At 37.0% G+C, this 26,901-nt stretch overlaps 6 protein-coding genes and 1 long non-coding RNA gene across 11 annotated transcripts; 4 read left to right on the top strand and 3 right to left on the bottom strand.

Moving 5' to 3' along the window:
- Positions 1–62: 62 nt before the first annotated feature.
- On the bottom strand, positions 63–3,477 carry LOC125576542. Its single transcript, XR_007314968.1, has 2 exons — positions 1,293–3,477; positions 63–1,217 (listed from the first exon to the last, which is right to left on the bottom strand). It is a non-coding gene; the product is annotated as an uncharacterized LOC125576542 (long non-coding RNA).
- A 1,573-nt stretch (positions 3,478–5,050) lies between these two features.
- LOC106358474 (kinesin-like protein KIN-7H) lies at positions 5,051–10,531 on the top strand. Of its 4 annotated transcripts, none has more exons than XM_013798283.3 (15): positions 5,051–5,454; positions 5,564–5,710; positions 6,112–6,333; positions 6,442–6,531; positions 6,612–6,712; positions 6,807–6,920; positions 6,995–7,076; positions 7,164–7,231; positions 7,324–7,389; positions 7,466–7,590; positions 7,689–8,028; positions 8,148–8,267; positions 8,349–9,605; positions 9,703–10,010; positions 10,114–10,531. In XM_013798283.3, the coding sequence occupies exons 3-15, from the start codon at positions 6,114–6,116 to the stop codon at positions 10,442–10,444; spliced, it is 3,222 nt and encodes a 1,073-aa protein (XP_013653737.1). In that variant the 5' UTR covers positions 5,051–5,454; positions 5,564–5,710; positions 6,112–6,113; the 3' UTR covers positions 10,445–10,531. The 4 variants fall into 4 exon arrangements, with proteins under 4 accessions (XP_013653737.1, XP_013653736.1, XP_013653735.1 ...); XM_013798282.3 differs by having other exon boundaries at positions 5,052–5,454; positions 5,568–5,710; XM_013798281.3 differs by lacking the exons at positions 5,051–5,454; positions 5,564–5,710 and having other exon boundaries at positions 5,845–6,333.
- Positions 10,532–13,150: 2,619 nt separating this feature from the next.
- LOC106356548 (NAC domain-containing protein 105) lies at positions 13,151–16,157 on the top strand. Its single transcript, XM_048736843.1, has 6 exons — positions 13,151–13,620; positions 13,986–14,260; positions 14,510–15,635; positions 15,708–15,800; positions 15,877–15,959; positions 16,065–16,157. Exons 1-3 carry the CDS (start codon positions 13,449–13,451, stop codon positions 14,942–14,944), a joined length of 882 nt encoding a protein of 293 aa, XP_048592800.1. The 5' UTR covers positions 13,151–13,448; the 3' UTR covers positions 14,945–15,635; positions 15,708–15,800; positions 15,877–15,959; positions 16,065–16,157.
- On the top strand, positions 15,498–16,902 carry LOC106358476. The gene is made up of 6 exons (XM_013798288.3): positions 15,498–15,635; positions 15,708–15,800; positions 15,872–15,959; positions 16,068–16,156; positions 16,294–16,405; positions 16,487–16,902. The coding sequence occupies exons 1-6, from the start codon at positions 15,600–15,602 to the stop codon at positions 16,669–16,671; spliced, it is 603 nt and encodes a 200-aa protein (XP_013653742.1). The 5' UTR covers positions 15,498–15,599; the 3' UTR covers positions 16,672–16,902.
- A 108-nt stretch (positions 16,903–17,010) lies between these two features.
- LOC106358475 (GDP-mannose 4,6 dehydratase 1-like) lies at positions 17,011–18,120 on the bottom strand. The gene has a single exon (XM_013798286.3). It carries the CDS (start codon positions 18,115–18,117, stop codon positions 17,011–17,013), a length of 1,107 nt encoding a protein of 368 aa, XP_013653740.1. The 5' UTR covers positions 18,118–18,120.
- A 2,154-nt stretch (positions 18,121–20,274) lies between these two features.
- Positions 20,275–21,869, top strand: LOC106355364 (zinc finger CCCH domain-containing protein 68-like). The gene is made up of 3 exons (XM_048735529.1): positions 20,275–20,331; positions 20,429–20,556; positions 20,656–21,869. The coding sequence occupies exons 1-3, from the start codon at positions 20,275–20,277 to the stop codon at positions 21,560–21,562; spliced, it is 1,092 nt and encodes a 363-aa protein (XP_048591486.1). The 3' UTR covers positions 21,563–21,869.
- Positions 21,750–24,985, bottom strand: LOC106358477 (toMV susceptible protein tm-1(GCR26)-like). 2 transcript variants are annotated; one of them, XM_013798289.2, is made up of 8 exons: positions 24,597–24,985; positions 23,672–24,532; positions 23,373–23,588; positions 23,100–23,295; positions 22,766–23,013; positions 22,517–22,695; positions 22,180–22,433; positions 21,750–22,097 (listed from the first exon to the last, which is right to left on the bottom strand). In XM_013798289.2, exons 1-8 carry the CDS (start codon positions 24,723–24,725, stop codon positions 21,943–21,945), a joined length of 2,238 nt encoding a protein of 745 aa, XP_013653743.1. In that variant the 5' UTR covers positions 24,726–24,985; the 3' UTR covers positions 21,750–21,942. The 2 variants fall into 2 exon arrangements, with proteins under 2 accessions (XP_013653743.1, XP_013653744.1); XM_013798290.3 differs by having other exon boundaries at positions 23,672–24,523; positions 24,597–24,984.
- Positions 24,986–26,901: the final 1,916 nt, after the last annotated feature.

Genomic DNA, 26,901 nt, shown 5'->3' with positions numbered 1-26,901 from the left:
TATAAAGTCTTATAAGGATTTTATTATGATGATATAATTTGATATGGTTTCTCTGCCTCTTCTTTATAAAACAATTATATCATTTCTCAGATTTTCTTAGCAAACAGAGGTACATCATTAACATCATCCACAATCAACTAAAGGATATATATATAGACTCGGTAAGATTCAATCATGATTCATGAGCAAATCTACACTCAAGAACAATTCAACATCCATAAATATTCTATAATTCACCACAAAATAGTTAAGTCAGAGAGAAAGAGAAGCATAAGATTCTCACTGCAGGAGGCAGGCCAAGCAGGACGATGGACGTAAAGCAAGCAAATCTTCTTGCTGGAGAAGTTTCTTGCTGCCCATAACACCGTCTTTTGCTCCTCTCCACGTCTTCCGCCGTAACCACGAAGATCGTCTGATCCACATCTAAAGCCGCCTCCGGAGACTTCCCCAACACTCCCCATTCTTCTTGGAGACACTCGCTCTTATTCTTAGCTATGAACTATACAGCAAACTCAATATCCCCACAAACCTCTGCTACATCATCTTGCTGTTTTCCACCACATGAGGAATATATATAAACTATTGATAAATATTTATAAATGATTTCTAAATCTTCATAAATCATTCATAAACATTTATTAATTATTTATAATCCTTATAAACGGATTTTATAAACTCTTATAAATGAATTATACTTTAATAATATATTTAAAAAACCTTATAGACTGATTTTATAAAGTCTTATTAATTGTTTTATAAACCATTATAAATAATCTTTTATTTACTATAAATAATTTACAAACATTTATATTAGAATTATAGACACTTATAATAGCTTTATGAATATTTTACTTCTAAATGTTTGTAAAGATTTATAAACTCTTGAAAAAGATTTATTAACTCTTATAAATTGTGTTATGAAGATTATTAAACTCTTATAATATTTTTACAAACCTTATATACAGATTCATAAACTTTTATAAATATATTTTTAAAACCTTAAAAATGATTTATAAGTTCTTATAAATAGTTTTATAAACCCTTATAAGAGCTTTCTAACATGCAAGATAATATAGATTAGCTAGAGCCCAAGCTGCAGCAAGACTACCTTCCTTTCCCTTGTATCAGAACTTTGCAATTGATCAACCTTCTCGGTGGGAAGATAAGGGACATTTTCATCCATCCTAGGACCAACAGAGCCTCTCCCACGTTTGTTCCTGTCATTTACAAAGAGACTCAGAAGATGAAGGAAGCTAAAGGTAACAGAAGCTATAGCAAATAGACATATATACCGTGATTGGAGAAAAGACTCAATTCTCATCATCTCCTAAACCTTCATCATCATCATCCAAGTACAATCTTTTGTCCAATGATGATTGATGAGTGATCTTTCTCTCCTCGTTAATGGAGCTACATTTCTTATCCAAACTCCTTTTCGAGAAACTACTACTCCACTTCATTTGGCTACTGCTGTTGCTGCTTTCCTCTCTTGATTTTATTTTGAGCCTTTCGTTTTCTTGCTCCTGAGTCTTCCACATCTCATTGGATTCTACCGCTCTGTTTGTTGTATTATGGTCAAGAAACAAGCAAGAGATTAGAGTAAATAATTAACATATTGAGCTACATTGAGTACTAGACAGACACGTAAGTCACAACTGTTAAGAAACGCAGAACCAAAAACAAAACTTTCAGATTCTGCCAACTTTCTTATTGTGAATCGACCATTCACCAACAATTAAAGCAAATGTGTGCTGGCAGGATTGTGGCTCTCATATAAGCTTGAACACAGCTTCTCAGGAACTGAACATATCAATTACATTACAAAATAACTCAGATTTACAAAGGGTTATAAAGGGTCTTAAGTTGTCAAAACTCAATGTTTTCACAATCAGAATTGTTTATCTTAGATCGACATGTACAGATTAGAAGTCTAAAGCAATCTTGTTTGATTTTCGACTATAGTAACCACAAAATCGAAATTTCGCAAAATTAATCGACACAAACAAAAAAAGGAGAAATTAGATGCATACCAGTTGGGAATCTTGTACAGAAGTAGGAGTCGACAGAGTGAACCGCAGAGTGAACCGCAGAGAACCGGTGGAATGAGAGAGAGATGGTGGATCTCCGGTGAATCGGAGGCAGAGAGGAAGAAAAAAGATCGCGAGAGAGAGAGAAAGAAAAGAGGATCGCGAGAGAGAGATAAGGTTAGGGCTAGTATGGTCTTTTGGTCATTAATGAAAAGTGTATTTTTTGAAAATGTCTTCATACTAGTGGTATACTTGAAATGTGGTACCAAAGAAAGTGTAGAAGTAAAATTCCCCCATTCTGATATATATATATGACAACATAATTACTGCAGTTCAAAAATGAAAATACATAATTAAAAAGTTAAAAAAAATAGTTGTATTTTTAAAATATTTTATAAATCACATATTATTATAAATAAAAATATCAATAGCTAGTTTATTTAAATATACTAAATAAAATTTAAATGTACTTTTATAAGTTCAGGAAAGTACTGTATAAAATTATAAATATATTTTGAATTCGGAATTTAAAACTTTATTATCCTTCTGGTTTCTCAAAAATTGGATTAATGATTTTTTGGTCTGATATTAAAAAAAATTATTTTAGAAGTTTATTTCTTGTTTAAAAAAAATTAATACAAGAATATATATCACGAATTTTAATAAATAGTACCAATAGTAAGAAAATGAATCTTACTAAACCTTTTTTGATTACAGTAATTATCATTTTTTATTTTTTTCTTATATTAAAATATAAATAAAATAAAAGCAATTTAAAAAAAATTGGAAACCCACCGTAAGATAAGAAAAAAACTATGAAAACTTGGCTTTTGGTTTTTGTGTTAAGAAAACAGTTATTTGCAAAAACTAATTTTCCTACATTTTAGGGAATCTATTCTTTTAAAATTTTGATTGGTTGCTAAATGGTTTTTGGAAAAACAAAAACCAAAAACTAATCCAAAAACTACAAACAATCAACCTTTTAGTCAAATTCGTTTCGAGCGAAAGCAATAGATATGCAATGTACCAAACAAAATCAGTGCTGTGCGAAGATTTTTGGAGGCCTGAGACGAGTTAAAAATATATATTTTACATGATATTGTTAATAATAGTTTTATTTAAATTTGAATCATATAAACATTTGAAATATGTATATATATATATATATATATATAACACTGAGTTTTTTTTGAATTTATTACATCAACGTTTCTGATTCTTCTTCATAAAAATGTTATAAACTAAAAAAATTAAAATCATGATAAAAAATATGAATTTGTAAGTTAATAACAAAGATACAAATTTGGGATTGAAATGTTGGTATCCGTTAAAAAAACAAAAATCTTAGCATTTAAATTAAATATAATAAACTATATATTCGAAATTTCATATTTTTTTACCAAATTTCCATAAATATATAAAATAAAATTAACTCATAGTATATAAAAGAAGACAAATGTGGATTAAATATTTGCAATTTTTAGAAGTAGAATCTTTATTATTTTATTTAAAATATAGAGATATTGATAGTTATTTTAAACAGAAGTTAAATTCTGAATCAAATAAATATAAAAATGTTATTAAGAGAATATTTTAAGTACTATGTAAAAATTTTTTTTTGTAATTAGGGTCTCTGGAATTTTTACAAAATTAGGGGTCCTAGTTAAATGCCTTTTTGACCAAAAAAAAAAAGGTTAAATGCCTTTTTTTTTTAAAGGCTATAAGCACGACTCTGAACAAAATCACACCTTTACACGGATTACTCTTCAATTAAATTCAGATTCAAAGGGACTGAAAAATACGGGCAGTAGGACTTGGAGAAGATGACAATCTTGTTGGACAATATGGCTGCACGAAAGCCAACATTGAATTCGCAGCTCCCGCAGATTTTGACAGATCGCTGAAGATGGCTGCGAAACTTGCCAACCATCCTCCTTTAGAATTAAGTCCGTTTCTAGGTAAGTGCAAGACGTGTTTTTGCACATGGTTTTTTTTGCAAAATATTTCGTGTGTTGTTAGATGATTACAGCTCGCATGAAACCTCAAAAAGTAAAGAGACGGGCCTGTTTAGAATAAACAAAACAAAGAAAAACTTATTTTCTGAATTTGTTAATTGTTCTGGGCTTGTATTTTTAAACATGGTCTTCTGGGCTAAGCCCAGCCTATTTGTGACGTAAGGCCTAGATATAAGAAGCGTTGACTTGTCCGCATCATCATGTGATATCTCATAATTGTGAGTCGGTATGGTTTTTGTCCATTTCCACATCATGTGCATGTCCCCTTTCATTTATTTCATTTCTATATCACCTTTCAAATTAATATCTATAGCACGGAATTATTGAACCAAATATATAAAGTGCCCATCATACATTTACTATATCAGATATTAAATATTGTTTTTAATTAGCTATAGAAAACGATATATAATACTACAAAAAAACACTAGTCTCTTCAATACTTCAACTACCGACCACGCTATTAGTATTATACTAGTATTTATCTACGAACCAGCATGTGCTTCTTGTTAATCCCAAGTTTTGGTTGATAATAATAAGTCAACCGTACATGGATTTCAGCTTATGTTTCTGCATTTTTATTTCTACTATGTTTCAACAAGAGTGTGAGAAGTACGCATGCAGAAATAAATAAATAAAAGAAACGGCTAGTGGGTGATTATACTTTTTAATCTGTGATTATATCTTAATCTGCTTCACTGTGTAAATGTCAATCTGGAAAACAATCATGAAAAACTCATTATTTTTACATTATAAGGTATATAAATGGCAACGAACTTAGGGTGTAAGTAAGAAAAAATAAACACTGCACATGCATTGGCTTTTAGCGAAATACGTTATTTAAAGGTAGTCACTAAAATGGACAGCAGCGGGTCTGCAACTACCATGTGCTGTGTTTATTTTATTATTTATACATAAATTTATATGAATAACGATCGAAAACTCGTTAACGAAACTTAAAACAAGGTTAGGAAAAAGTGTTTGTTGGTAGAAAGCATGAAGCATTGCTTGCGGAATTAGCAATTAGCATTTACAAGTTTAATCGGCGATTGTGACTTAACATCGATAATTAGGTGAAGCGGAGATGAATAGAGTAACAAAACCATTTTTGTTAGTTTCGGAATAACAAAAGAAAGAAATAAAAAAAAAACTGAGAGGGGTAAAAGGGTAATAAAGTGAAAAAAGTGCTTAGTTTAGCGCGGCAGTTTGTAAAGTGGAAGGCTAATAATAAAAAGAGAGAAGGAGTTTGCCAGATTGCAGAAAAACGCCATTAACGATCACAGCTGTGCGAATCCGATTAATCCAGAGAGGGAGAGAGTCATAGAATATCTGGATCTTCTTCTTCTTCTTCATTCAGATTCTCTTCTCGGAGCTGCCTTTGGTTATCTTTATCTTCTCGGAGGGTGGACGAGGTAAGAAGAAGAAATTCATCTAATGCGTGTTACGTGTAGGAGGCATTGTTTTAATTTTCGACTCCATGTTTGCTGAATATTATTTATTGGAATTTTATTTTGTTTGGAGGCAGGTGTATGTATGTGTAAGTAATTTGTGAAATTTAAAACAAAAGATTCGGGTCGTCCTCACTGCACATGGAGTTAGCGTTGAGGCAGGTCGAACATTCTACAGAAGCGGCTGTGTCATCATCATCTTAAAGGCCTCCTTCCTTAGGTAAATTTGATTCCATTCATAAGCATCTCATTTTTGTTTCTTTTGTATTCAATAAAATATATATAACTTAGGGGGACCATTTATACAAACCTCCGCAAAACCTATCCTGGAATAGTTATAATGTTGTTCAAAAAAAAAAAAAGGAATAGTTATAATATGAATCTTGTTTTTGTCTCTGTCTCCATAGTCCAGACTCCAGACTCAAGAATCTCCGTTTTCTGATCTTGCTCTGTAACATATTACTTTTAGTATCATTATTAGTTTGGTAGAGAAAGAGACACACATGGTTGTTACCGGCATGGAATTTGACCAGATGATTGATTGGACTCAATTATTGACTTATTATTACACTTTGCCTCCATTATATAATGTTTTCATTCTCATTTTTTTCTACTCTGGAGGTATGATGATGGCTACGGAAGCGGATCAGATGCAAGGACCAAGCGGCGGCGGCGGCTGTGAAGAAAAGATTTCTGTTTCTGTTCGTCTTCGACCTTTAAATGACAAGGAAATGTTAAGGAATGATTCCCCTGACTGGGAGTGCATCAACTCTACTACCATCATGTACAGGAGCCATCTCTCTATCTCTGACCGTTCCATGTATCCTTCTGCTTACTCTTTTGGTATTACATTCTTTTTTTATTTCCCTTCCTTTCTTCATCAATTCAAACCCTCTTCCTTCCTTCCTTCTTTCTCTCTTATTATTATTATTATTCTCTGCCTGCCTCTAGACAGAGTGTTCGGCCCTGAGTGTTGTACCAGGCAAGTCTATGACCAAGGGGCCAAGGAAGTAGCTTTCTCTGTTGTCAGTGGCGTTAATGGTTTGACATCTCTGCATTTCACTCTTCCTCACGTTTTCTTTTTTATTCTTCTCTTACTTTATATTTCACTTGGTTTTCAGCTAGCGTCTTTGCGTACGGGCAAACAAGCAGTGGAAAGACATACACCATGAGTGGAATTACTCACTGCACTTTGGTTGATATATATGACTACATTGACAAGGTAATTTAAGAGAACAAGCATCCTCATATCTCTTACCAGCCGATTCTATATTTGTTTCCGTGTGGTAGTTAATTTATCTGCTTACTGTAAGCAGCACAAGGAAAGAGAATTCATTCTAAAGTTCTCCGCCATGGAGATCTATAATGAGTCTGTGCGAGATCTCTTAAGTACAGATAGTAGTCCGCTCAGACTTCTAGATGATCCTGAGGTAAATATAATATTTTCATTCTTTTTTGTTTTGTTTGGTAATCTCTCATACGAAGTTCATTTTCCTTCTGACAGAAAGGGACAGTTGTTGAGAAACTCACAGAGGAAACTCTGCGAGACTGGAATCATTTCAAGGAGCTCCTTTCTGTTTGCGAAGGTAAAAGACAGTCTAAATCCGGTATATCTAAATTTTCTAATTAGTTATGTTTTGTAATAATTTTCATGGTCATTTAATCATTTTCAGCTCAGCGGCAAATTGGAGAGACAGCTCTGAATGAAGTTAGCTCCCGGTCTCATCAGATTTTGAGATTGGTTAGGCATCTCCTTGATTTATATTTTTATGGTTTAAACGCTGCATTTCTTTGTGAGCTTTATATCTTAGTTCTTCTACTACTTTCTTACAGACAGTTGAAAGCACGGCTCGTGAATTTTTCACTAACGATAAATTTAGTACACTAACAGCAACAGTGGTAAACTCTCCATCACATTGTCTGCTAAAAAATTGTTGTTGAAAAGGATCTATAGACTAACTACTTGGTCCTGCAGAACTTTATTGATCTTGCTGGAAGTGAACGTGCATCTCAATCATTATCAGCCGGCACAAGGTTGAAAGAAGGTTGTCATATAAACCGAAGTTTGTTAACGCTGGGAACTGTCATCCGTAAGCTAAGGTTAGCTTCTGAGCACACTTAGCTTCTTCCATAAGATTCTCTTTTTTTTTTTTTTTTTGCAATGACTAATTATTATATGGCTAACATTATTCATGCAGTAAAGGAAAAACTGGTCACATTCCATTCAGAGATTCAAAACTGACGCGCATACTTCAGTCTTCCTTGGGAGGAAATGCCAGAACCGCCATAATATGTACCATGAGTCCTGCAAGAATCCATGTTGAGCAATCAAGAAACACACTGCTATTCGCGAGCTGTGCAAAGGAGGTGACAACGAATGCACAAGTCAATGTCGTCATGTCTGATAAAGCTTTAGTGAAACACTTGCAGAGGGAGTTGGCTAAACTGGAAAGTGAGTTGAGAAGCCCTGGTCAGCCTTCGGTTGCCTCTGACACAACAACTGCATTACTGACGGAGAAGGACCTCGAGGTTGAAAAGGTAACGAGACAAAGCTCCACCAATCACCCTATTACGATAATAGTAATAGCTCATGTTAACATTCCAATCACTGTAGTTTTTCCGAAGATTTGAGTTGTGAACTGTTCCATTTATTGCAGCTCAAGAAAGAGGTATTCCAACTAGCACAAGAGCTAAAGCAAGCTCGTTGCGAGATTGAGGATCTTCGACGAATGGTTGGAGAAGAAAAACAAGGACCAAAAGAGACACTATCAACAGAGGTAAATGTAATGTTAAATCTCTACTTAAATCCACTTTACTTTCCAAAATTATTAAAATTTTGTTTCCTGTCTGCTGCACAGGTGGTGCTGGTGGAACATCAATACCCGAAGCTGCGGGTGCGGAGTACATGGGACTCTGAGAATACAACACCATTAAGCCCCATATCAGCTCACCGTTTCAGCTTGTCTCCACGATCATCTGAATACAGTTATGACGACAACGTCTTCCAGCTTTCAGATTTCAGGATAGATTCTGCGTCAAGTAGTCCATTTCATCAGCATGCCTTTGTAACTGCAGAAACTAAAGAGCAATCCCAAGTTCACACAGAAGAAACTGAAGCTCAACCTCATGTTCCGAGGAATGCCTCGTCAACATTAGTTATTTTTCCTTCTCCAGCTGAGGAGGAAGGGGTTGATGAAATGGGTAAAGAGACTGATGGAGATTCTGAGGATGACTGCAGGGAAGTTCGATGCATAGAAACAGAGATTATGTCAGATGTCACTAGACATCCACAGGAAAATATTCCGCAGAGCAGTCCAGATAGATTTGACGTTGTTAATGCAGAAGAACCAGTATGTGTGACGGAGCCAAAGAGCCTACAACTATCCACTAAAGCTGAAGAAGAGGAAGAAGAGGAAGAAGAACCAGTATGTGTGACAGAGCCAAAGAACATACAACCACCAATTGAAGATGAAAAGGAAGAAGAAGAAGAAGAAGAAAGAGTAAAGGAAGTGAGTAGTGCCTCTACTCAACCAAAACAAGAAAGCGAACTCATGAAAACCCCTCCTCCATGCTGTGATTTCAAATCATCCCCTGATGAGTTTGGTACAAGCCTTAGCAGCAACAACCCGACGCCTCCAGTATTCATCACTCCCTCTCCTGAAAAGCCATTCTCTTGGCTTACGGAGAGAGAATCACAACCGGTCAGAGGCATGAAACTGACTAGAAGCCGGAGCTGCAGAGCAAGCGTGTTGTCGAGCGCGTCCCCATCTTGGTTTGAGAAAGATGCTGATGCTGACACACCGCCAAGTTGGTACGACAAAGGATTCGCCAAAGCAGCTGAGATGCGCGACATCAAGAATGAGAGGTTGCTGCAGGATGAGTTCAGCGGGAGGAGCATGCCAACAACTTGGATCGAGAGAAGCTTTAGCGACACTCAAACTGCGCATGCTACTGCTTCTTCACACAACGAAATGTCGTCATCACCAAATGAATCTCTGTCCCGCCCCTCTGATGTTTCTGCGTTTGAGCTTCAGACGAGTGGCAGCCCTTCTACAAGCCAGGAGAAAACTGAGGAGACTGCTGCTCAGAAAGACAAGCGAATCATTCATCGCTCGGTTAGTTTTTTTTTTTTTCTTTGCTTATATTTGGTTCCAACCAGAAAAAAAAAAAACAATAATGATTTTTTCGTTTTGCGTGTCCACGTGTTAACAGATGGAGGAAATAGAACAGAAGTTGTTCTTGGGGTTGAGTTCGACAAAGAGTTTCAAAGACGCTGCATTGGACCCAATACAAGACTACTTAGACACGCCTTTGAATTGGCCGGAAGAGTTCAAGAGGCTACAGCGGGAGATCATAGAGTTATGGCACACGTGTAACGTCTCCATGGCCCACAGAAGCTACTTCTTTCTATTGTTCAGAGGGGATCAGAAAGACTGCTTGTACTTGGAGGTCGAACTCCGTAGACTCAAGTACATCGCCCATAATAGCAAAGCCAGCGACGATCTGAGCCTAGTGTCCAGGTTTAAATTCCATTCCACATTTTATTTTTTATATATATCTTTTTTTTTTTTGGTTTAGTACTAATATATTTAATTATGTATTGTGTGGGAAACAAACAAGCAGCACGAAGGCGTTGACTAGAGAGAGGTTTAAGCTGAGCAAGCTGATGCAGAGGAAACTATCCAAGGAAGAGAGAGAGAACTTGTTCTTGAGATGGGGAGTTGCGCTGAACACAAGGCACCGGCGGGTCCAGCTGGCGCACAGACTCTGGTCTGATTACAAAGACATGGGTCATGTCCGAGAGAGTGCCTCCCTCGTTGGTAAGCTCCATGGATTCGTCGACATGAACTTGACTTCCTCCGACATGTTTGGCATCAACTTTGCTTTCAGACCACCTCGTCCCAAGAAATCTAGTCTTTGGAAACGCAGTGTTTTGTCCCTCTCCTTTTTGTAACTTTGGTAGTAGTAAGTAAAGCACACTATAAAGAAATGTTCGCTAATGAAATCACAATCTTCTTTTATATTGATCCTGTTGATTTAAGTTGTCTCTCTCCCATTAGTGAATTTGAAGGTAATGGCGTGTTTTCACTATCTCAATCTTCTAGTCAATCTCCGTGTCTATTTTGTATCTCCTACATCTGACTATGATAATCACAGTGGTTTTATGGCGTTGGGACTATTATCAGACTGATGCAATTTATGTTTTCCCTTGATGATCCTCAGAGCCAAAGTTGCAAGTAATCAACATTAAGTTTCTTCTTGTGCTAAATTTTGTTTGAAGCATTAACAATGAGTAACAATGAGCAAAGCTTTTCCTTCGAGAATTGCCGCTCGTGATGAAAATGGTTTTCTTTCCATGATTGATGTGGAATACGCTTGGTTACGTTCTAAATGCAGTAGATATGGTTAGGTTGAACACGAGATTAAACATTGTTTCCAAGATGTCAGTAAATCCCATGTAGTTACTATCAAAGCTATTGAGATGGACTCCATTGCTAGCCATGTGGTTGCAGCCACTTCGCCTATCATTTTCCCTAATTCTCTTCTACCCAGTATTATCACAAATGGGTCAAGCCCAACTTCTGCAAAGCCCAATACGGATTTAAACAAAACGCAGAGCTTTGCTCCTCAGTTAACGGTCTTCTTCCTGCACAAGACAAAACACAAGTGAGGATAAGACTAAAGCGATGAACGGAAAAGTAAAGCAAAGGGGAGAGGACAAGCCAGCTGGTCAAGCACAGGCTGTCACAACCCAAAACGGTTACGCGCTGCTACAGACACTCATGTTGGAACAAAAACCTTAAGAGAGTGAAATCATAATAAGAATTTCTACCTCAACACCAGTTTCAAACCTTTAGGTTACTTCCTTCTAACATTAGTTTTGTTGCAAAAAATGAATCAAACTCGAGACCTTTTGGGAAAAGAATTTTTACATAACAAACAACTAAACAGTGGAAGGAGAAACCCAAAGATTATGTTTGCATCAACATCACCATTTGATGGGTTAAAACAACATCGACTATACTCTAAAGGGGGAAAACATGTGACTAAAGTAATTAAAACCCAACAGAAATTTGGCTAAAAACGTAGTTACCGTAATCATATATAGAGTGTTAACCCGGACCAGTTCCTAATAAATATGTAGGCGTATATTTTCTTCAGGTATCATCATTCTCAGATATATCAGCGGCGCTTAAGTCAAAACACTAACACTAGAGGTTTCATCGATCAGGGTTAATTAGTATGAGTGTATAAGTGAATGATTTTCAATCATGTAATCCTTGATCATGGTTATATTGAAAAAAACTGATGAATAGGGAAATGGATATTAATTACTTCCTTTTACACCAGAGCATGATTAATAAATCACGTTTATTTGTCAAAGCGCTGGTTCACAACTTCAGATACAACTGATAAAGAGTAAGGTATGAATGTTTATCACGACGAAGAGCGTAATGTGGGGCCATTGTAGATTTATTGTATTTGTATGTTTATTTGCTACTCTCACAAGTCTCTCTCAACTCAAACAGTCAAACCCATCGCTTTGTTTTCCTTCTACGTAAAGAGCATAGCAGTTTACCCAATACGACTTAGCCACGTGTGTTCCACTTCACCTTCTCTTCTTCTTCCCCAGCATTCTTTCTTCGCATTTTTCTTCCACCAGCTGCGCTGACAATGACCAAACTACCCCTAGTAGAAGTTGACTCCTATAAGAATTAATTACATAAACCATGAAAGCCATGCGCAAACGGAAGGGCTCCACAATGTCCATTGTCAAATTCTATAAAAGCGAGTCTTTAGACCATTTACTACGTCGCTTGTAGCTAGTATATAAAATTATACATCCCTCATTAATTTAATGTTATTGTTTTACTTTATCCTCTTTATTATTGGCTTATACAACGATCCAACGACTTTCAAACACAAGGATTTCTTGTGCTTAATACGAGATCCATATGATGATATGAGCCTTGGATTCATCGCAAAACCCTAATTTTTAGTTCTACAATCACCTTTGGGTGGCCAACATACAAAAAAAAACTCACGCATATATATTCATTAAGCTATTTACTCGATCAGATCATCGGTTCACTGAGTCACTGAGTAGCTTTCTAGGTAAAATACACTACATATAGATGTGTTTGTAACTTTGTATATAATATGTAGGCGTCAGGCGTGAGATGGAATGTAAGTGAGAAACATGTAATTCCTTTGACGAACACAGAAATCAGAGTGCTGACACGAGAATTAACGACAAAGAGACAAGAAAGGTGTTACATCAGCTACACAAACGTCATGTTGTAACTGAAAATGTAACAATATGACATCGATCTTCAGTAATTCCAGTAGTTATTCTTTTCAATATTTGGAAAATAATATATATAAAGAGGAAGAATTGAAAATATAATTTAAAAATAGAGAATACAGGATTGAAGAAGAAGACATCATTTGGAGCATGAAGTAACACCAAGCAAAATGATGATATTTTCAGCTTCTCTCTCCCGTTTCCCTCAAAACGGAGCCACCCACCTTTTAAAAATAAAAATAATTCCCTTTCCAATATCCCCATTCTAAGTTCTAACATAATCATTACCTTGGTTTCATATATTAATTATTAGATTCACATATTTCAGTACCTATATATGTATATCCACAACGTAGATACAATTTTGTATATAAATACATGTGCATATGTATACGCGCACGCATAGAAGCAGTGATGGTGAGTGAGGCCAACGCGAAATGAGCATATGATTACACTCTGAAGTCCAAACCACACACGTCGACGTTCAAGTGGACGGTCCATATATCTCTCTTTTCTATACCTAATTAGCATCTTCTCGCTCTCTGTTTTTATTGATAGAGTCGGTTGGGGTTTCTTCTATGGTCGATCTTCTCTAGCTAGCTCGATCAAGAAGAAACCAGCAAAATATAAACACTTGAAGATTTTATCAAAGATGATGGGGCTGGTGGATCAAGAGTCGTCGATACCGCCTGGTTTTAGGTTTCATCCGACAGATGAAGAGCTTGTTGGATATTACCTCAAGAAGAAAGTCGCATCCCAAAGTATTGATCTCGATGTTATCCGAGAAATTGATCTCTACAAGATCGAACCATGGGATTTACAAGGTATATATATCTCTCTTATATGCTTCTGAATCGCAATATATACATATACATATACTCGTATATATAAATATATATTTGATGATGAATCGTTTATATAGAATATATTTTAAAACGTCCGGTCCCGTGTTTATATATATATGCAATTTATGAATCTGATATATCTATCTATATATAAGATTAGTGTACATCTCTAGACATGTCCAAGGAAAAATTAGGGTTTTCATAACTTATGAATAAACATACACAATTACACATCAAAGCAACCCATCATTCATGCGCGGTCAATGTCGATCCACATATAAGTTAATGCTAGAAGTAGTAATTTGAAATAGTTATATGATCTATGATACTGGATACACGTGTAGAGAGATGCAGGATAGGGTACGAGGAGCAAAAGGAGTGGTACTTTTTTAGCCACAAAGATAAGAAGTATCCGACTGGGACGAGGACTAACCGAGCCACCATGGCTGGTTTCTGGAAAGCCACAGGCCGGGACAAGGCCGTTTACCTCAACTCCAAACTAATTGGTATGAGAAAGACTCTCGTCTTTTACCGTGGTCGAGCTCCCAACGGCCAAAAATCCGACTGGATCATCCATGAATACTACAGCCTAGAATCCCACCAGAACGCTCCTCAACAGGTACATTTATACATTATGACGTATTCTTCAGTACTTTTTTCTCTTAATTAACTTTATAGAAGTTTCACCTTTTAGATCAATACTAGTTATAGTGGGCTCCCACTATATGCATACGTAGAAAAATAAAGTGTTTTTATTACACATATATAGGCTCTAGTGTTTTGCGTGTCTCTTTCTTGGTCTGAAAAGTACGTAAAAGAAACAAAATAGTGTCAGTTATTGATGATGTGAATCAAAATGGTGAAGCAGGAAGAAGGATGGGTAGTGTGTAGAGCATTTAAGAAACGAACGACCGTCCCGACAAAAAGAAGACAACTTTGGGATCCAAACTGTTTCATATACGACGACGCTACCCTCTTGGAACCTCTCGACAAGAACGTCCTCATCAAGCGCGCCAAACATAACACTGATGGTCTAGCGGTCACACCGTTTAAGCAAGAACTACCCTCTGAGGCCAACCAAATCGTCGATGATGGATTCTTTGGCTCTTACCTTAAATCCATGGGTGATGATGAATTATCTCAGCTTCCTCAGCTGGAGAGCCCCTCTCTTGCCTCAGAAAAGTTGCCGGAAACAACTAGCCGCACGGGGGAAGATGACCTTGGCGCTGAGAAGAGGATGACGGATTGGAGAGCGCTTGATAAGTTCGTGGCGTCTCAATTCTTGATGAGTGGCGAAGAATAAAATGTTTTTGGGAGGGGGTGATAGTATACCGTTCAATGCATGCATGCATAAGAAACGTTGTCGTTACGTGGAATTATATATGATCTTAATAAAAATCAACGAAAGGGAAGGATTTTGGATGGATAAGCAGAAGATGAGAGTGGAATGTATAAGCAGTGGCTTAAAGAAAAATACGTTCTTTATTTCGGTGTGTGATCTTAATAAAAATCAACGCTCTACACTTGCTGAGTTTTTCGTGTAATGTATAAGCAGTGGCTTAAAGAAAAATACGTTCTTTATTTCGGTGTGTGATTTGTTTTTTCATTTTTAGTAATTAAATAATTAGTAAGGTGGGCTAAAAGTGGGCCCATATAAAATGGGCTTTGTCTAGCGTGCGCGGTGAAGCATGGTTAGTTTAACTCATGCTTTGTCTCCCCCATTAAATATCCGACGTGCTGTCGTTACCTTGATCTGTTTCAAAACATACTGTCGTCTAAATACCGTGAAAAGGGAGTTCGAAACGGCAAGGTGTCGGACTGCATAAAAATGAAACGCCATGAAGTTTTTCTGTCTTAAGTTGAAATAGCTAATCTCTCTTTCATTCTCCTCGGGGGAACCAGACCTGCGCTGAAACAAACAAACAAACAATTGGATTCCAAAGTTCGTTAACAATCACATGGGGGCATCAGATTCAACGCTATTAGGCGCTCAGGTAATAATTAGATAATTCTAGATTTGATTATTAAGCCATCTGGCTCGGTTAACCCTTGGAATGAATTAACAGGAGAATAGAGGAGGTGGAGATGTGATAACAACCATCTCTCAACGATCCGAGAAAGTGGATCCCATTCTCGATAATCTTAAATCCCTAACAGTTGTGAGTTACTACTAACTAACTACTAACTAACATCAAACACTGTTGATTTAAAAAAATTGTAATTTTGGCAGAGTAGTCCAATATTAAAGTCAGCTCCTCCCAGGGAAAGTAGCTTAACAGACATATTGGTGAGGAAAGCTTTATCGAGCTCCTCTTCCAGTGAGTTTGTATCTTTATACCTTATTAATTTTTATATGTTTGTTTTCTCCTTTTCGTTTTTTTTTTCCTAATCAAATTTCTTGCTCTCACTGTTTCCTTTGCCAGAAGATACGGTGGATCCTCAAATACTTGTTGAGCTTTTCTCCATTTACCGTGAATGGCAAGACAGCAAAGCTCAAGATATTACCACCAGACAGGTCCCTCTGCCCCCCCATTTTCTTCTTTTATGTTACATTTTCTTTTAACTGAACTGCATCTGTATGTGCCTCTTTCTTCTCATACTTTTGTTTGTAAATGAATTATTTATAACCATGTTTATTCTTCATGTATCTAGGAAGAAATAGAAAACAAGATTGAAGTGGCAGATGCTTTGGCCACTAAACTTCTACAGAGGTTTAACCACTCCGTTTCCGCTATGAGGACCACTTCCCACCATTTATCTCAAGGTACCCTACCTATATATAATATCATTCATCCCTTGTTGAAGTATACACTTTAACTAGATATATATATATTCTTCTTGTTAGTTCATGGACTGCAGGTGGAGCTTGGGGAGCTTAAAGGAAGGTTGACTGAGGTGATCAACAACTGCGACTCATTATGTAAAAGAATTAACTCTGAGGGACCTGAATCTCTTAGGTCAACAGTGACTCCCTTTGTTCTTGCACCTCCTGATTCGGTCAGTACTCTCTCTTCTAAACAAGAGGCGTAAAAGAGTCAATACTCTTGTGTGACCATTGATAAGATTGGCTGTATACTTCCCACTAGTCTTTGATTTTTGCATAAATGCAAGATGATGGTTCTATTGTTCCATCTCCTTTGTGTTTTTGTTTTCTACTTTACGCTTTCAGAACTTGTTTTGTTAAGTTTGTTTTCCTATTTGTATAATCGCTCGTGAACAATAGGAAGCTATTTGTTGTAACGTAGGAAAATTCATATGTTATTCGCTTTCATACAAAATCAAACAAGAAAATGGAAAGAAAAAAAAAAACTTAAAACAGAATATTAGATTCACATAATGGTAAAGCCTGTTTTTTAGTTTGGCCAAGTTTTAAGGTTGCTGCTGAGCGTCAATGTAACCAGCATCAACGAGCACTTTCTCCCTCTTAGCCATCTCCAGATCTTCGTCCACCATCATCTTCACCAGCTGCTCGAACCCTACTTTGGGCTTCCACTTCAACGCTTCCTTCGCCTTGCTCGCGTCGCCTTTCAGATTGTCAACCTCCGTTGGCCTGAAGTACCTCTTGTCTATCTCCACGTGGTCTTTCCAGCTGAGCCCGAGGTACCCGAAGGACACTTCCAGAAACTCCTCGACCGTGTGAGACTCCTCAGTTGCCACCACGTAGTCATCTGGTTTCTCCTGCTGCAGCATCAGCCACATTGCCTCCACGTAGTCCCCCGCGAACCCCCAGTCCCTTGACGCCTGTATGTTTCCCAGGAAGAGCTTGGTCTGTAGTCCGACCTTGATCCTCCCCAGGGCCCTGGTTATTTTCCTAGTCACGAAGTTCTCGCCTCGGCGGGGTGACTCGTGGTTGAATAGGATCCCGTTGCAGGCGTACAGGCCGTATGCTTCTCGGTAGTTGACTGTGTACCAATGAGCAGCGCATTTGGAGGCAGCGTAAGGAGATCTCGGGTGAAACGGCGTCGTCTCAGATTGCGGAGGAGGAGTTGACCCGAACATCTCCGAGGATCCGGCCTGGTAGTACTTGATGTTACGGCCATTGTCAGCCATGTGAGACCTCACAGCCTCCAGGAGGCGGAGAGCTCCCGTAGCAACGACATCAGCAGTGTAGTCAGGGATCTCAAAGGAGACAGCAACGTGGGACTGAGCAGCAAGGTTGTAGACCTCGTCAGGCTTGATGACGTCGAGCCAACGGCGGAGGGAGGAGGCATCAGAGAGATCAGCGTAGTGGAGCTTCATGCGAGCTTTGTTGGCGTTGTGGGGATCGACGTAGATATGGTTGATACGCTGAGTGTTGTAATTTGAGGATCGTCGGATCAGGCCGTGGACCTCGTAGCCTTTTTGGAGCAGGAACTCCGTCAGGTATGATCCGTCCTGACCGGTGATCCCGGTGACAAGTGCAACCTTAGTCAGCGCAATGTGAGAATCACTGGCATTAGGAGCTTCGGATCTGGACACATTGTCTTGGGAGGCCATTGAGAGGTGAGGTGTGTTTGATATTTTAAGCTCCTAGTAACACCACCTTATATATATAAGAGACCATGGAAGAAAGTGAGAGAAGGAGGTGGGGTTAGTTTGGTAAATTGAAGAGTGAAGCTGTAGTAACGCTACGTAAAGTCGTAGCTGTTTGGCAAATCGCCGGCAAGCGTTGACGGAATGTGATTTAATTAAATGATCAACGTAAACATGGGCAGTTCAAATGGTAGTGGCCCTAGTGGGCTTGAATACCTACGAGCTCTTACGTTGAGGAGAATAAAACACATAGTGGACTTTAGTAATTGCCTGTCCCTAAAGCCATTTTAATTATATACAATTTCGAATTTTGGAGAGTTAATAAATATTAGTTCCGTTTGTTTTAAAATTGTGCATATAAATTAAAAAAATCACTAATTTTTTATATTTTCTAAACAAAAACATCACTAACTATTTATCTAACCACAAACCAACCAATAATAAAATAGAAAGTATATTATCATTGGTCATATAACATTAAATGTTAATAAATTTTACATAGAAAACTGAAAACGTCATATAATTTAATTTGGAACATAAATTTTTTTCTAAAACAATTTATATTAAAAAATTGGAGAAAGTAAAGGTTAACAGAGAAAACATAACCACTAAAAAGAGGTAGTTAAAAAAAAGAGTTCTAAAATTTGTAATTGTAATGGAAAGTCTAATAAAAATTTAGTAGAATATGATTAGGAATGTGAGGGGGACACAGGCAGGGCAGCCGGCTCTATTTATATATAGTATTGACTGTGAAGTCTAGTCAATAAAATTAGGAGAGGGTTGCATATTTTAGGGTTTTTCCACACAACACAAATCGTATCGCCGAAGTCTCTTCACTTTTTCTTTTAAGACTCATCTCTCTCTCGACAGAGTGTATAGGTCTATAGGAAAATAAGATTGCTTTTTTTGAAAGAAATCGTTTAGAACGAAATGGGTAGTAATGTGAAGAAAGCAAGGGTTTCATGGCCATCAGATAGTATGCTTTGTCAGGTATATCCACCCTTTCTATTAAAAAAAAAACCAAAAAGAAAGAAGAAAGAGTGTGATGTTTTCATTGACGATATCCCTCCCAGGTTCTTTAGAGCATCATTAATGGTAACTTTTTAGGGTGAGGTTCTTAGCGAAATACTCCCTCTATTCCTGAAAGTCGTAGGATTTTCGAAATTTATTTTTTGTTTCAAAATGATAGATTTTCTAAAGTTTTAAGGTACTTTTAGTAGTTAATGTTGAAAAATTATATACTTTTAAAAAACATTAATTGAAAATATTTGAATTGGTTGAATACCATTGGTTGATATTTATTGAAAAATGTATAGTAAAATAAATAATAAATTCAATTATAAAAAATTAATTGTTTCCTTAGTATGCATGAATACTCTAGAAAATCTTTTTTTCAGGAACAAAGAGAGTATAATAATCTGTTTTTAATTTTTAACTAAAAAAAATTATATTCATTGACGATATTCTTTCAGGTTCTTAGCTTTTTTAATTAAAAGTTAAAAAACATGTTCTTATATTCCACTAAGAAATTCACCTAAATAATCTCTCATTAAACATGCTCTTATCTTCTTTTGTGAAAAAAATTAATTGATTCGACTTAAACCACTTGCTGAAGTTAGAAGCAGCAGTTATATCTCACTGTTTATTAACAATGGTAATACTTGTAGCCAAAAATCAGAAGAAAATAATTGATTTGACTGAATTTAAATTTATTTTTAATTCGAACGAAGAGAATAATATACATGTCATCATCTTTCACGCTAGTAAAGGAACCTAACTAAAATTAGGAACATGTTTCAAAAAGAAAACTTTAATTTTGAACAACAAATTCACATAACAATTCTTCTTCTTTCTTTTCGCTTGAGGAGTCTAATTATTATTGAGGTAAAATGAGACTCAAAATCATTTAAATTCACACTTTTATTTGTCGTGGTTCAGAGGTGAGATTACTAGGTTTTCTATCTAAATAAGTAATAGTATAATTAATTGTTTACTAAACAAAAAAAAATTAATTATGACAACAGGTAAAGATGTTTAAAACAGAAGATTATCCAGCCAAAGTTGGAGCACAAACATGTAGCAAATCAAAGGCATCCAAGGATCTCCAACGTGGAACTGTGTATGTATTCAACGAGGCCTCCTAACATTCCCCTCATTAAATGGAAACTCCCACCAAAAGTAATTTTAAATTCTTTCCTCAATTGCAAGCTCTTCTTTATGTTATGTTTTCATTAACCTCTTAAACTACTATTCTTTTTGCTGCTAAAACAAACAGTTTATTCTCAGTAACCATTTGCTTGTTGCAAGTGGTGAAGATAGCACAGAAACGGGTTCTGAAAATTTGAGGATTGCAAAAGTCTTGGAAGGTTTCTATCCACACCGCTCTCTCATCCATTCCCGGTAGCCACTTTCTTCTTTTTTCTAAATATAGATATTGCAAATGTCTTGTCTTTTTTTTTTATCTCATATCTCATTATGTGTCTCTAATCCGTTTTCATGTAGTCCTTTCATCTCACCGGCGGCTGTACAAGTTGATGACACCAATACTCCTACCATCCGTGTCACTCCCATTGAGGACGACGACGAACAACCTGCTCTTCAATCCTCCATCGCTTCCCCATCTTTTTTTGGGCTTGGACCTGACTTGAGCCTAACTGCTCTGGCTGCCTTGTTGAATACCAAGGAACAGGGGAGTCTAGTCAATGCGGATTTACTTGTCAAGTTTCTCACTGACCCCACTATCATCAACAACCTCTTGAATGCTGCTGCTAAACCACTTGAGACTGGGAATAACAACAACACCACCAAACCACCTCCTCAACATGTCACTACTTCCTCGGCCAACTCACCTCCTGGAAACGGTGTTACCCCTTTTTTGGCGGCTGCACAGTCCATTGTTTCTCATGTACCTACTCAGCCGATGGCTCCCCTTGTTTTGAACACTTATCCATCGTCTTGTGCGGTCAAGCCATTGCCGAGAGTTGAAAAATCCCTGGAAACAAGCTCAGTAGTAGTCTCAGAACCCCAATGTAGATCCGGCACTTGGAATATGAGTAGGGTCGAGGAATCAGCGGGAACTGGAACAGATGCTCAAAGTGCTTACGCGATGAACATAACACGTGATGACTATTTCAAAAACCTTATCAGGGAACACGGGGGTGTTGTTGCTCCGGCAACTAACAATAACAAAAGACGATTTGATAATAATAATAATAATAACGATGACAAGAAGAAAGCACTAGCAGTTAAGGTAAAGTCTCAGAAACCATGCATGTTTTTCGGAAGAGGCAGAGGGTGTAAGCTCGGGGAGAGTTGCTTATACCTTCACGACCCCTCCAAAAGGTTGTCGACTTATGATGTAGCTGCTGCTGCTGCTCCCAGAGCTAAGAGACTCAAGTTCAGAACGTGACCAAGTAGGTACTAGTAAATAGCTTCATAGCAATAGCCAAGATTAACAAGTGATCCCATGTTTGGTTCCCCCTGTTACCTTTCTTTTTCGTTTCCAAACGTTGACCAAAATTCTAGCCTACAATTCTCCTCAGTATATTGTCAAATTATTATTATTTTTCCCAGCAAAAAAAAAACTGAAGAGATAATGATTGAAACGGATTTATTATATTTCAAAAATATAGAAACATCAACTAAACGTAGTATATTACACAAGTAGAGATAGTAAGAGAAGAGAAAGAAGCATAGGCAACCAAAGAAAACCAAATGCAACAAACGCCACAATAGACAAAAAGAGGAAACACACTACATACATGCAAGTGAACTTACTCTTTATTCACCTCACTTCATCGCAATGGACTTGTATTTTTGAACAGTGCTTGTTATAGCCTGCTCTACAGGTAGCCTTTCCATGCTTGATGCTCCATAGAATCCATGTACACAACCTTTTGTTCTCTTCAACACATACTCCGCCTCCTCTGGTCCCGATATCGGACCTAACCATACACACGCACAAAAAAAAAGAGTTTACTACCAACCAAACAGTAACTATTTGACTCGTGAAAAAACTACTAATACCTCCGTGGCAGAGCACTATGATGTCCGGGTTGAATCTACGAGCAGCATCTGCAATAGCTTGTACACGAACCACGCTTTCTTCCATCGACACTGCGGTCTTCGCCCCGATATTCCCAGAAGTAGTAAGACCCATGTGTGCTACTATTATATCAGCTCCTGCTTTCGCCATCTCTTCTCCTTCTTTTGGGTTGAAAGCATATGGAGTCGTCAACAGCCCCATTCTATGCGCCTCTGCGATCATCTCAACTTCCAGCCTGCAACCACCCGACCATTAATTGGAGAGAAATTTAAACAAACTCACACAAGTGATTCTTGAAAAGGTTTGTAGCTAGCTTACCCATATCCCATTCCGGTCTCCTCAAGATTTTGTCTAAAATTACCATCAAAGAGACCGACGGTTGGAAAGTTCTGGACCCCAACGAACCCAATGGACTCCAACTGCTTCAGAAAATAGTCCATACGTCGAAACGGATCAGTAGCGCATACCCCAGCAAGAACCGGCACCGCCTTCACTACCTGGATAAAGAGCCATGAGTAAGTAACTGGAAAAGAGATGTTTTTGCTCATTGAGTAAGAAACACTTAACAGGCAAAACTTCATTGGCCATTTCGAGGACGACGGCGTTGGCATCAGCGAATGGAAGTAAGCCAGCTAAAGATCCTCTTCCAGCCATCCGGAAACGTCCAGAGTTGTATATCACTATCAGATCAATCCCACCAGCTTCCTCAAACTTTGCAGATATTCCCGTCCCAGCTCCTCCCCCTATTATTGCTACTCCCTTCTCTATTTGATCTCTTAGCCTTCCCAAAATGCTCTGAGTTCGTTCTAGTGTTTCTGGACCCCAATCATGATGATTAAGTAAAAGCTTTTTAGTCCAAACATCCAACTCCTTATCAAATAGGAAAAGGAAAAAACGAAACCTGGTTTTGCATTGGGGAAACTTTTAGGACTGTATGGAATCCTTTCAGGCTTAGGCACATCAGGCTCTCTAGTTGAAGCCGTTTCAGAGCATCCCTCAGAGCGGGGTGCGAAGGTTGTAGGACAGATATCGAGAAATGAAGCAACCAATGCCTCTGCAAACTCAGGGTCATTGATGTGGTATGAATATTTATTGACCTGTCAAACAAGACAACCTTTCATTATTCAAGTAAGTGAAGACAAACAAGATTATTTAGTTGAATAAGGAAATAAACCTGTCTGTCTTCATTTGCATGAATAAGACTTTGCAGTTCATTTACGAGAGTGCCACTGGCTTCCGGATCCCAGAAAGGCATCCCTGGAGCATCCAGTGCCGAGACGCCTCTCTCTGGAAGGCAAACCCTCACTTTTGATGTTGATTTGTTCAGTTTATCTGCAATAAACCTTGCGAACTTTTTGTTCTCTTCTACTGTTGTTCTTATAAGAGAAACCTGCCAAAGACAGAAACAACCAAACATACTCAGCTATTACTAAAAAAACAGAAGAAAAAAACTCAAAGAAGCAACTTACGCACCTGTTCATTGTGAACATGAATCTTTCTTGTTTGAAAATGAGAAGGTATAGTATCTTTGCCACCAAAGTTCACCATGTCCAAGGCCCCTACACTTAACACCAAAGGTATTCTTTTCTCTATGATAACATCGAAACGGGAACTATCGCACGCCATCACTCCTCCGACCACATGGTCCGCAACCTCGGTTGTTGTAACATCCATCACTCCCTGAATAAACCCTTGCTCAACCAAAGACTCCATCGCTCTGCCACCGACACCCGTGGCGTGAAACACAAGCGTCTCGTAACCTTGCCTTGTTAATATTCGCTGAACAGCGTTGACGCAGGGAGTCGTCACCCCGAACATAGTGATGCCCACAGTACATTTTCCCTTGTTGTCGTCGCTAGCGGGGGAGATTGTAAGCCTCCCGAGAACCATACCGGCGAAAGAAGCGGCGGCATTTGAAAAAACAACTTTGCTAACGCTGTTGAGACCGCAGACATCGACCACGGAAGGGATCAAAACCAAATCAGAGGTCCCAACGTAAGGCTCGGTTTGACCGCTGGCCACTGTGGAGACAATGGCCTTTGGTACGCCGATGGAGAGAGACCTGAAAGCGGAGGAGATGAGAGACGTTCCTCCGCTCCCGCCGAGGCCAATAGCCCCAGCGAGAGATTTATCCTCAACGGCTAGCTTAAGAAAATTCTCAAGGCATTGGCTCATTATAGCAACCGCCTCGCCTCTATCGTCTGGAAGTTTGGCTGATCCATAGGATGATAGAAGTTGATCTCTTTTAACGAATGCAAAGTCGGGGACATTCTCCACTTCCTTATGATCAGGACTGGCCGAAACGTCCACAATCACAACCTCAACCTGATCAAACTAATTAACATGTCAGAAGGAAGAGATCTCAAACCAAACTGTTTTATGATCCACTAGAGTGTACCTTGGGAGATGAGTTGCTGTTGGAGAAGGCCGCGATGTTTGATCGAACTGATCCGGCAAGGAACCGTAGCTCATCGAGCTTCGTGTCGGCTGTTCCGACACAGAAGACTCGGAATGTTCCGCCTGGCATCGCCGTCGTTGTCGGATTATTATAGAATTACAAAACAAACAAACAAACACACTTTTTTTTAAGTGAATGGAAACTTGGTGATTGCTCTCGATCCTGTTGACTGAAGTGAGATCGTTATCTCTGTTGAATCGTGGCGACGTCTCTTCACTACACATCAGTACATCACTCGCTCATATTCATACCTGCTTTTGTCGGTTGGTGGCATCATCCCCGATCTGTTTTTGTATATTTTCGATTTTATCGTATTTGGCATGGAGTTTCTGTTGTTCTACCGATTTGCCGCTATATATTACCTAACTCTCCCTATTCGTTCATATATTTCAGGATGATCCAACTCTTTTATTTATTTCGAAATTACCCTTTAGAGTATTGTTTATGACAGTGAAGCCCTCGATTTTTTATGTTATATAAATAATGGGCCCAAAGTTTATTTCTTTAACGATTTGCATATTTCAGCCTTATTTTGTGTTAAAATTATTTGCTCCATATTTTTCCAAATTCTTTATTTTATCATAAATACTAGGTGTTCTGCCCGCACATGCGGGCATAGTAGTCTTATAGATATTTATTTGTTTATAACTATTAAATCAAAATCAACATAATAAATTATTAACTATGTTTTTAAAAAGATAAATCAAACAAATTTTATATTTTATAATAAAAATATTATTTCAGATAAAACACAACATATTTAAGAATTATCTTATGTTTTCAAAATATATTTTATTTTTGAGAATTTTATTATAATTACTTATATCAATTATCAAATATAACATATAAACAAAATATTATTAATGTATATTCAATTATCAAATTTTAAATTTTAAAAATAAATTTGCTTATTGTTGTGTTAAATTTTAAAAACATTCACATATATTTTAGAAAATATATTTATTCGTCTGATTAACATTTAACTATAAATTGTTTTATATCTAACTATAAATCTATTCTATTAATTCTGCAGCATGACCAGTTGATTTTTGTTTGGTCCAACTATTATTTCAACGAAACATACTTTATTTATTTTAACCCATTCGAATCTATATTTCTCAATGTAACCACCACAATACGGCTTAAGAATCGGGGTCCACTCCCATGCTTCAAATTTATAACTGCAACAATATATCTTAACTAACAAATGCGAATATGTTTGCAACAACAAAGAATTAAGTTAGTTCAATTTTATCCGCTCTTTGTTTCCTAATAATCTGGAACATATTATATCTAGATTCTGGATTTAATCACCATTTAAATTACCTACTAATCCGGAGCCAAACCTTACTTAATTCGATTTGTTACCTAATAACAAAGATTGTATCATTTTTTTTCTCAGTAGTCAGTATACATCCAACAAATAAGAATATTCAAGGAATCAAATCGAGTATTTAAAACTCAATTTTGAAATTTGTTTATCTAAACCATTATCCCATAAAATAAAATAAATTTGTTTACAAGAATTTGGCATAATAATTAAATTAAATTTATAAAACAGTTTTAAAAAAAATAAAATGTTAAAAATGAAATTAATACAACCCTAAACATATAAAATTAATATACTTACAATGTAATATATATTTAACAGAACATATTAAAATTACTTTTTCACATTTTTCAAAAATATTGTTCGTTCTTCTTCGAGGTGGGTTGGGGCGGGTTTGTTGTTCGGGTATATAGTTCATGTCTAATAGAGTACGGGACTTGATTTTCTGGTCGATTCCAAAATTGGTTTTTTAATACGAATATTTTTGACTAATTATGTTAGATAACTATTAAGAAAATATAATATGTTACAAACTTAGGCATAAAGTTTAAAAATAATTTCTGAAATACATATAGCATAGTGTATAGTTATGCAACTTGACATATTTAAAACAAATACATCTATCAAAATTTAAATTAAATATGATTATAAGAAAAACAAAAATATGATTATAATAAAAACACAAATATGATTAAAAACATAAATATAAAAATTAAATGTAAAAAAAATAAAAAATATATACCCGCCCTTTTGAAGGGCGGGTCAGAATCTAGTTTTATAATAAAATACTATATTCAGATAACAACAGAATATATCTAAGAATGATCTTATGTTTTTTTTAACGCTGATTTATTATGATCTTACAATTATGATATAGGAAAGATTACATAGACGATTCGACAACCGACAATACTA

The sequence above is a fragment of the Brassica napus genome, chromosome A7 (assembly GCF_020379485.1).
Source record: "Brassica napus cultivar Da-Ae chromosome A7, Da-Ae, whole genome shotgun sequence".
NCBI lineage: Eukaryota > Viridiplantae > Streptophyta > Magnoliopsida > Brassicales > Brassicaceae > Brassica > Brassica napus.
This window is presented reverse-complemented; position numbering and strand designations above follow the sequence as displayed.

What these genes read in the sequence shown, in the direction of transcription:
- LOC106358474 (XM_013798281.3), top strand. Translation starts at nt 5,994, where the DNA reads ATGGTTGTTACCGGCATGGAATTTGACCAGATGATTGATTGGACTCAA. An exon ending in TATATGACTACATTGACAAG is followed by an intron (nt 6,713 to 6,806) that starts GTAATTTAAGAG and finishes TACTGTAAGCAG; the next exon opens with CACAAGGAAAGAGAATTCAT. An exon ending in GCTCCTTTCTGTTTGCGAAG is followed by an intron (nt 7,077 to 7,163) that starts GTAAAAGACAGT and finishes AATCATTTTCAG; the next exon opens with CTCAGCGGCAAATTGGAGAG.
- LOC106356548 (XM_048736843.1), top strand. Translation starts at nt 13,449, where the DNA reads ATGATGGGGCTGGTGGATCAAGAGTCGTCGATACCGCCTGGTTTTAGG. An exon ending in CGAACCATGGGATTTACAAG is followed by an intron (nt 13,621 to 13,985) that starts GTATATATATCT and finishes ATACACGTGTAG; the next exon opens with AGAGATGCAGGATAGGGTAC. An exon ending in ACCAGAACGCTCCTCAACAG is followed by an intron (nt 14,261 to 14,509) that starts GTACATTTATAC and finishes ATGGTGAAGCAG; the next exon opens with GAAGAAGGATGGGTAGTGTG.
- LOC106355364 (XM_048735529.1), top strand. Translation starts at nt 20,275, where the DNA reads ATGTATTCAACGAGGCCTCCTAACATTCCCCTCATTAAATGGAAACTC. An exon ending in AATGGAAACTCCCACCAAAA is followed by an intron (nt 20,332 to 20,428) that starts GTAATTTTAAAT and finishes TAAAACAAACAG; the next exon opens with TTTATTCTCAGTAACCATTT. An exon ending in TCTCTCATCCATTCCCGGTA is followed by an intron (nt 20,557 to 20,655) that starts GCCACTTTCTTC and finishes GTTTTCATGTAG; the next exon opens with TCCTTTCATCTCACCGGCGG.
- LOC106358476 (XM_013798288.3), top strand. Translation starts at nt 15,600, where the DNA reads ATGGGGGCATCAGATTCAACGCTATTAGGCGCTCAG. An exon ending in TTTATCGAGCTCCTCTTCCA is followed by an intron (nt 15,960 to 16,067) that starts GTGAGTTTGTAT and finishes CTTTGCCAGAAG; the next exon opens with ATACGGTGGATCCTCAAATA. An exon ending in TTCCCACCATTTATCTCAAG is followed by an intron (nt 16,406 to 16,486) that starts GTACCCTACCTA and finishes TCTTCTTGTTAG; the next exon opens with TTCATGGACTGCAGGTGGAG.
- LOC106358477 (XM_013798289.2), bottom strand. Translation starts at nt 24,725, where the DNA reads ATGCCAGGCGGAACATTCCGAGTCTTCTGTGTCGGAACAGCCGACACG. An exon ending in ACAGCAACTCATCTCCCAAG is followed by an intron (nt 24,533 to 24,596) that starts GTACACTCTAGT and finishes CATGTTAATTAG; the next exon opens with TTTGATCAGGTTGAGGTTGT. An exon ending in ATGCAAATGAAGACAGACAG is followed by an intron (nt 23,296 to 23,372) that starts GTTTATTTCCTT and finishes CTTGTTTGACAG; the next exon opens with GTCAATAAATATTCATACCA.
- LOC106358475 (XM_013798286.3), bottom strand. Translation starts at nt 18,117, where the DNA reads ATGGCCTCCCAAGACAATGTGTCCAGATCCGAAGCTCCTAATGCCAGT.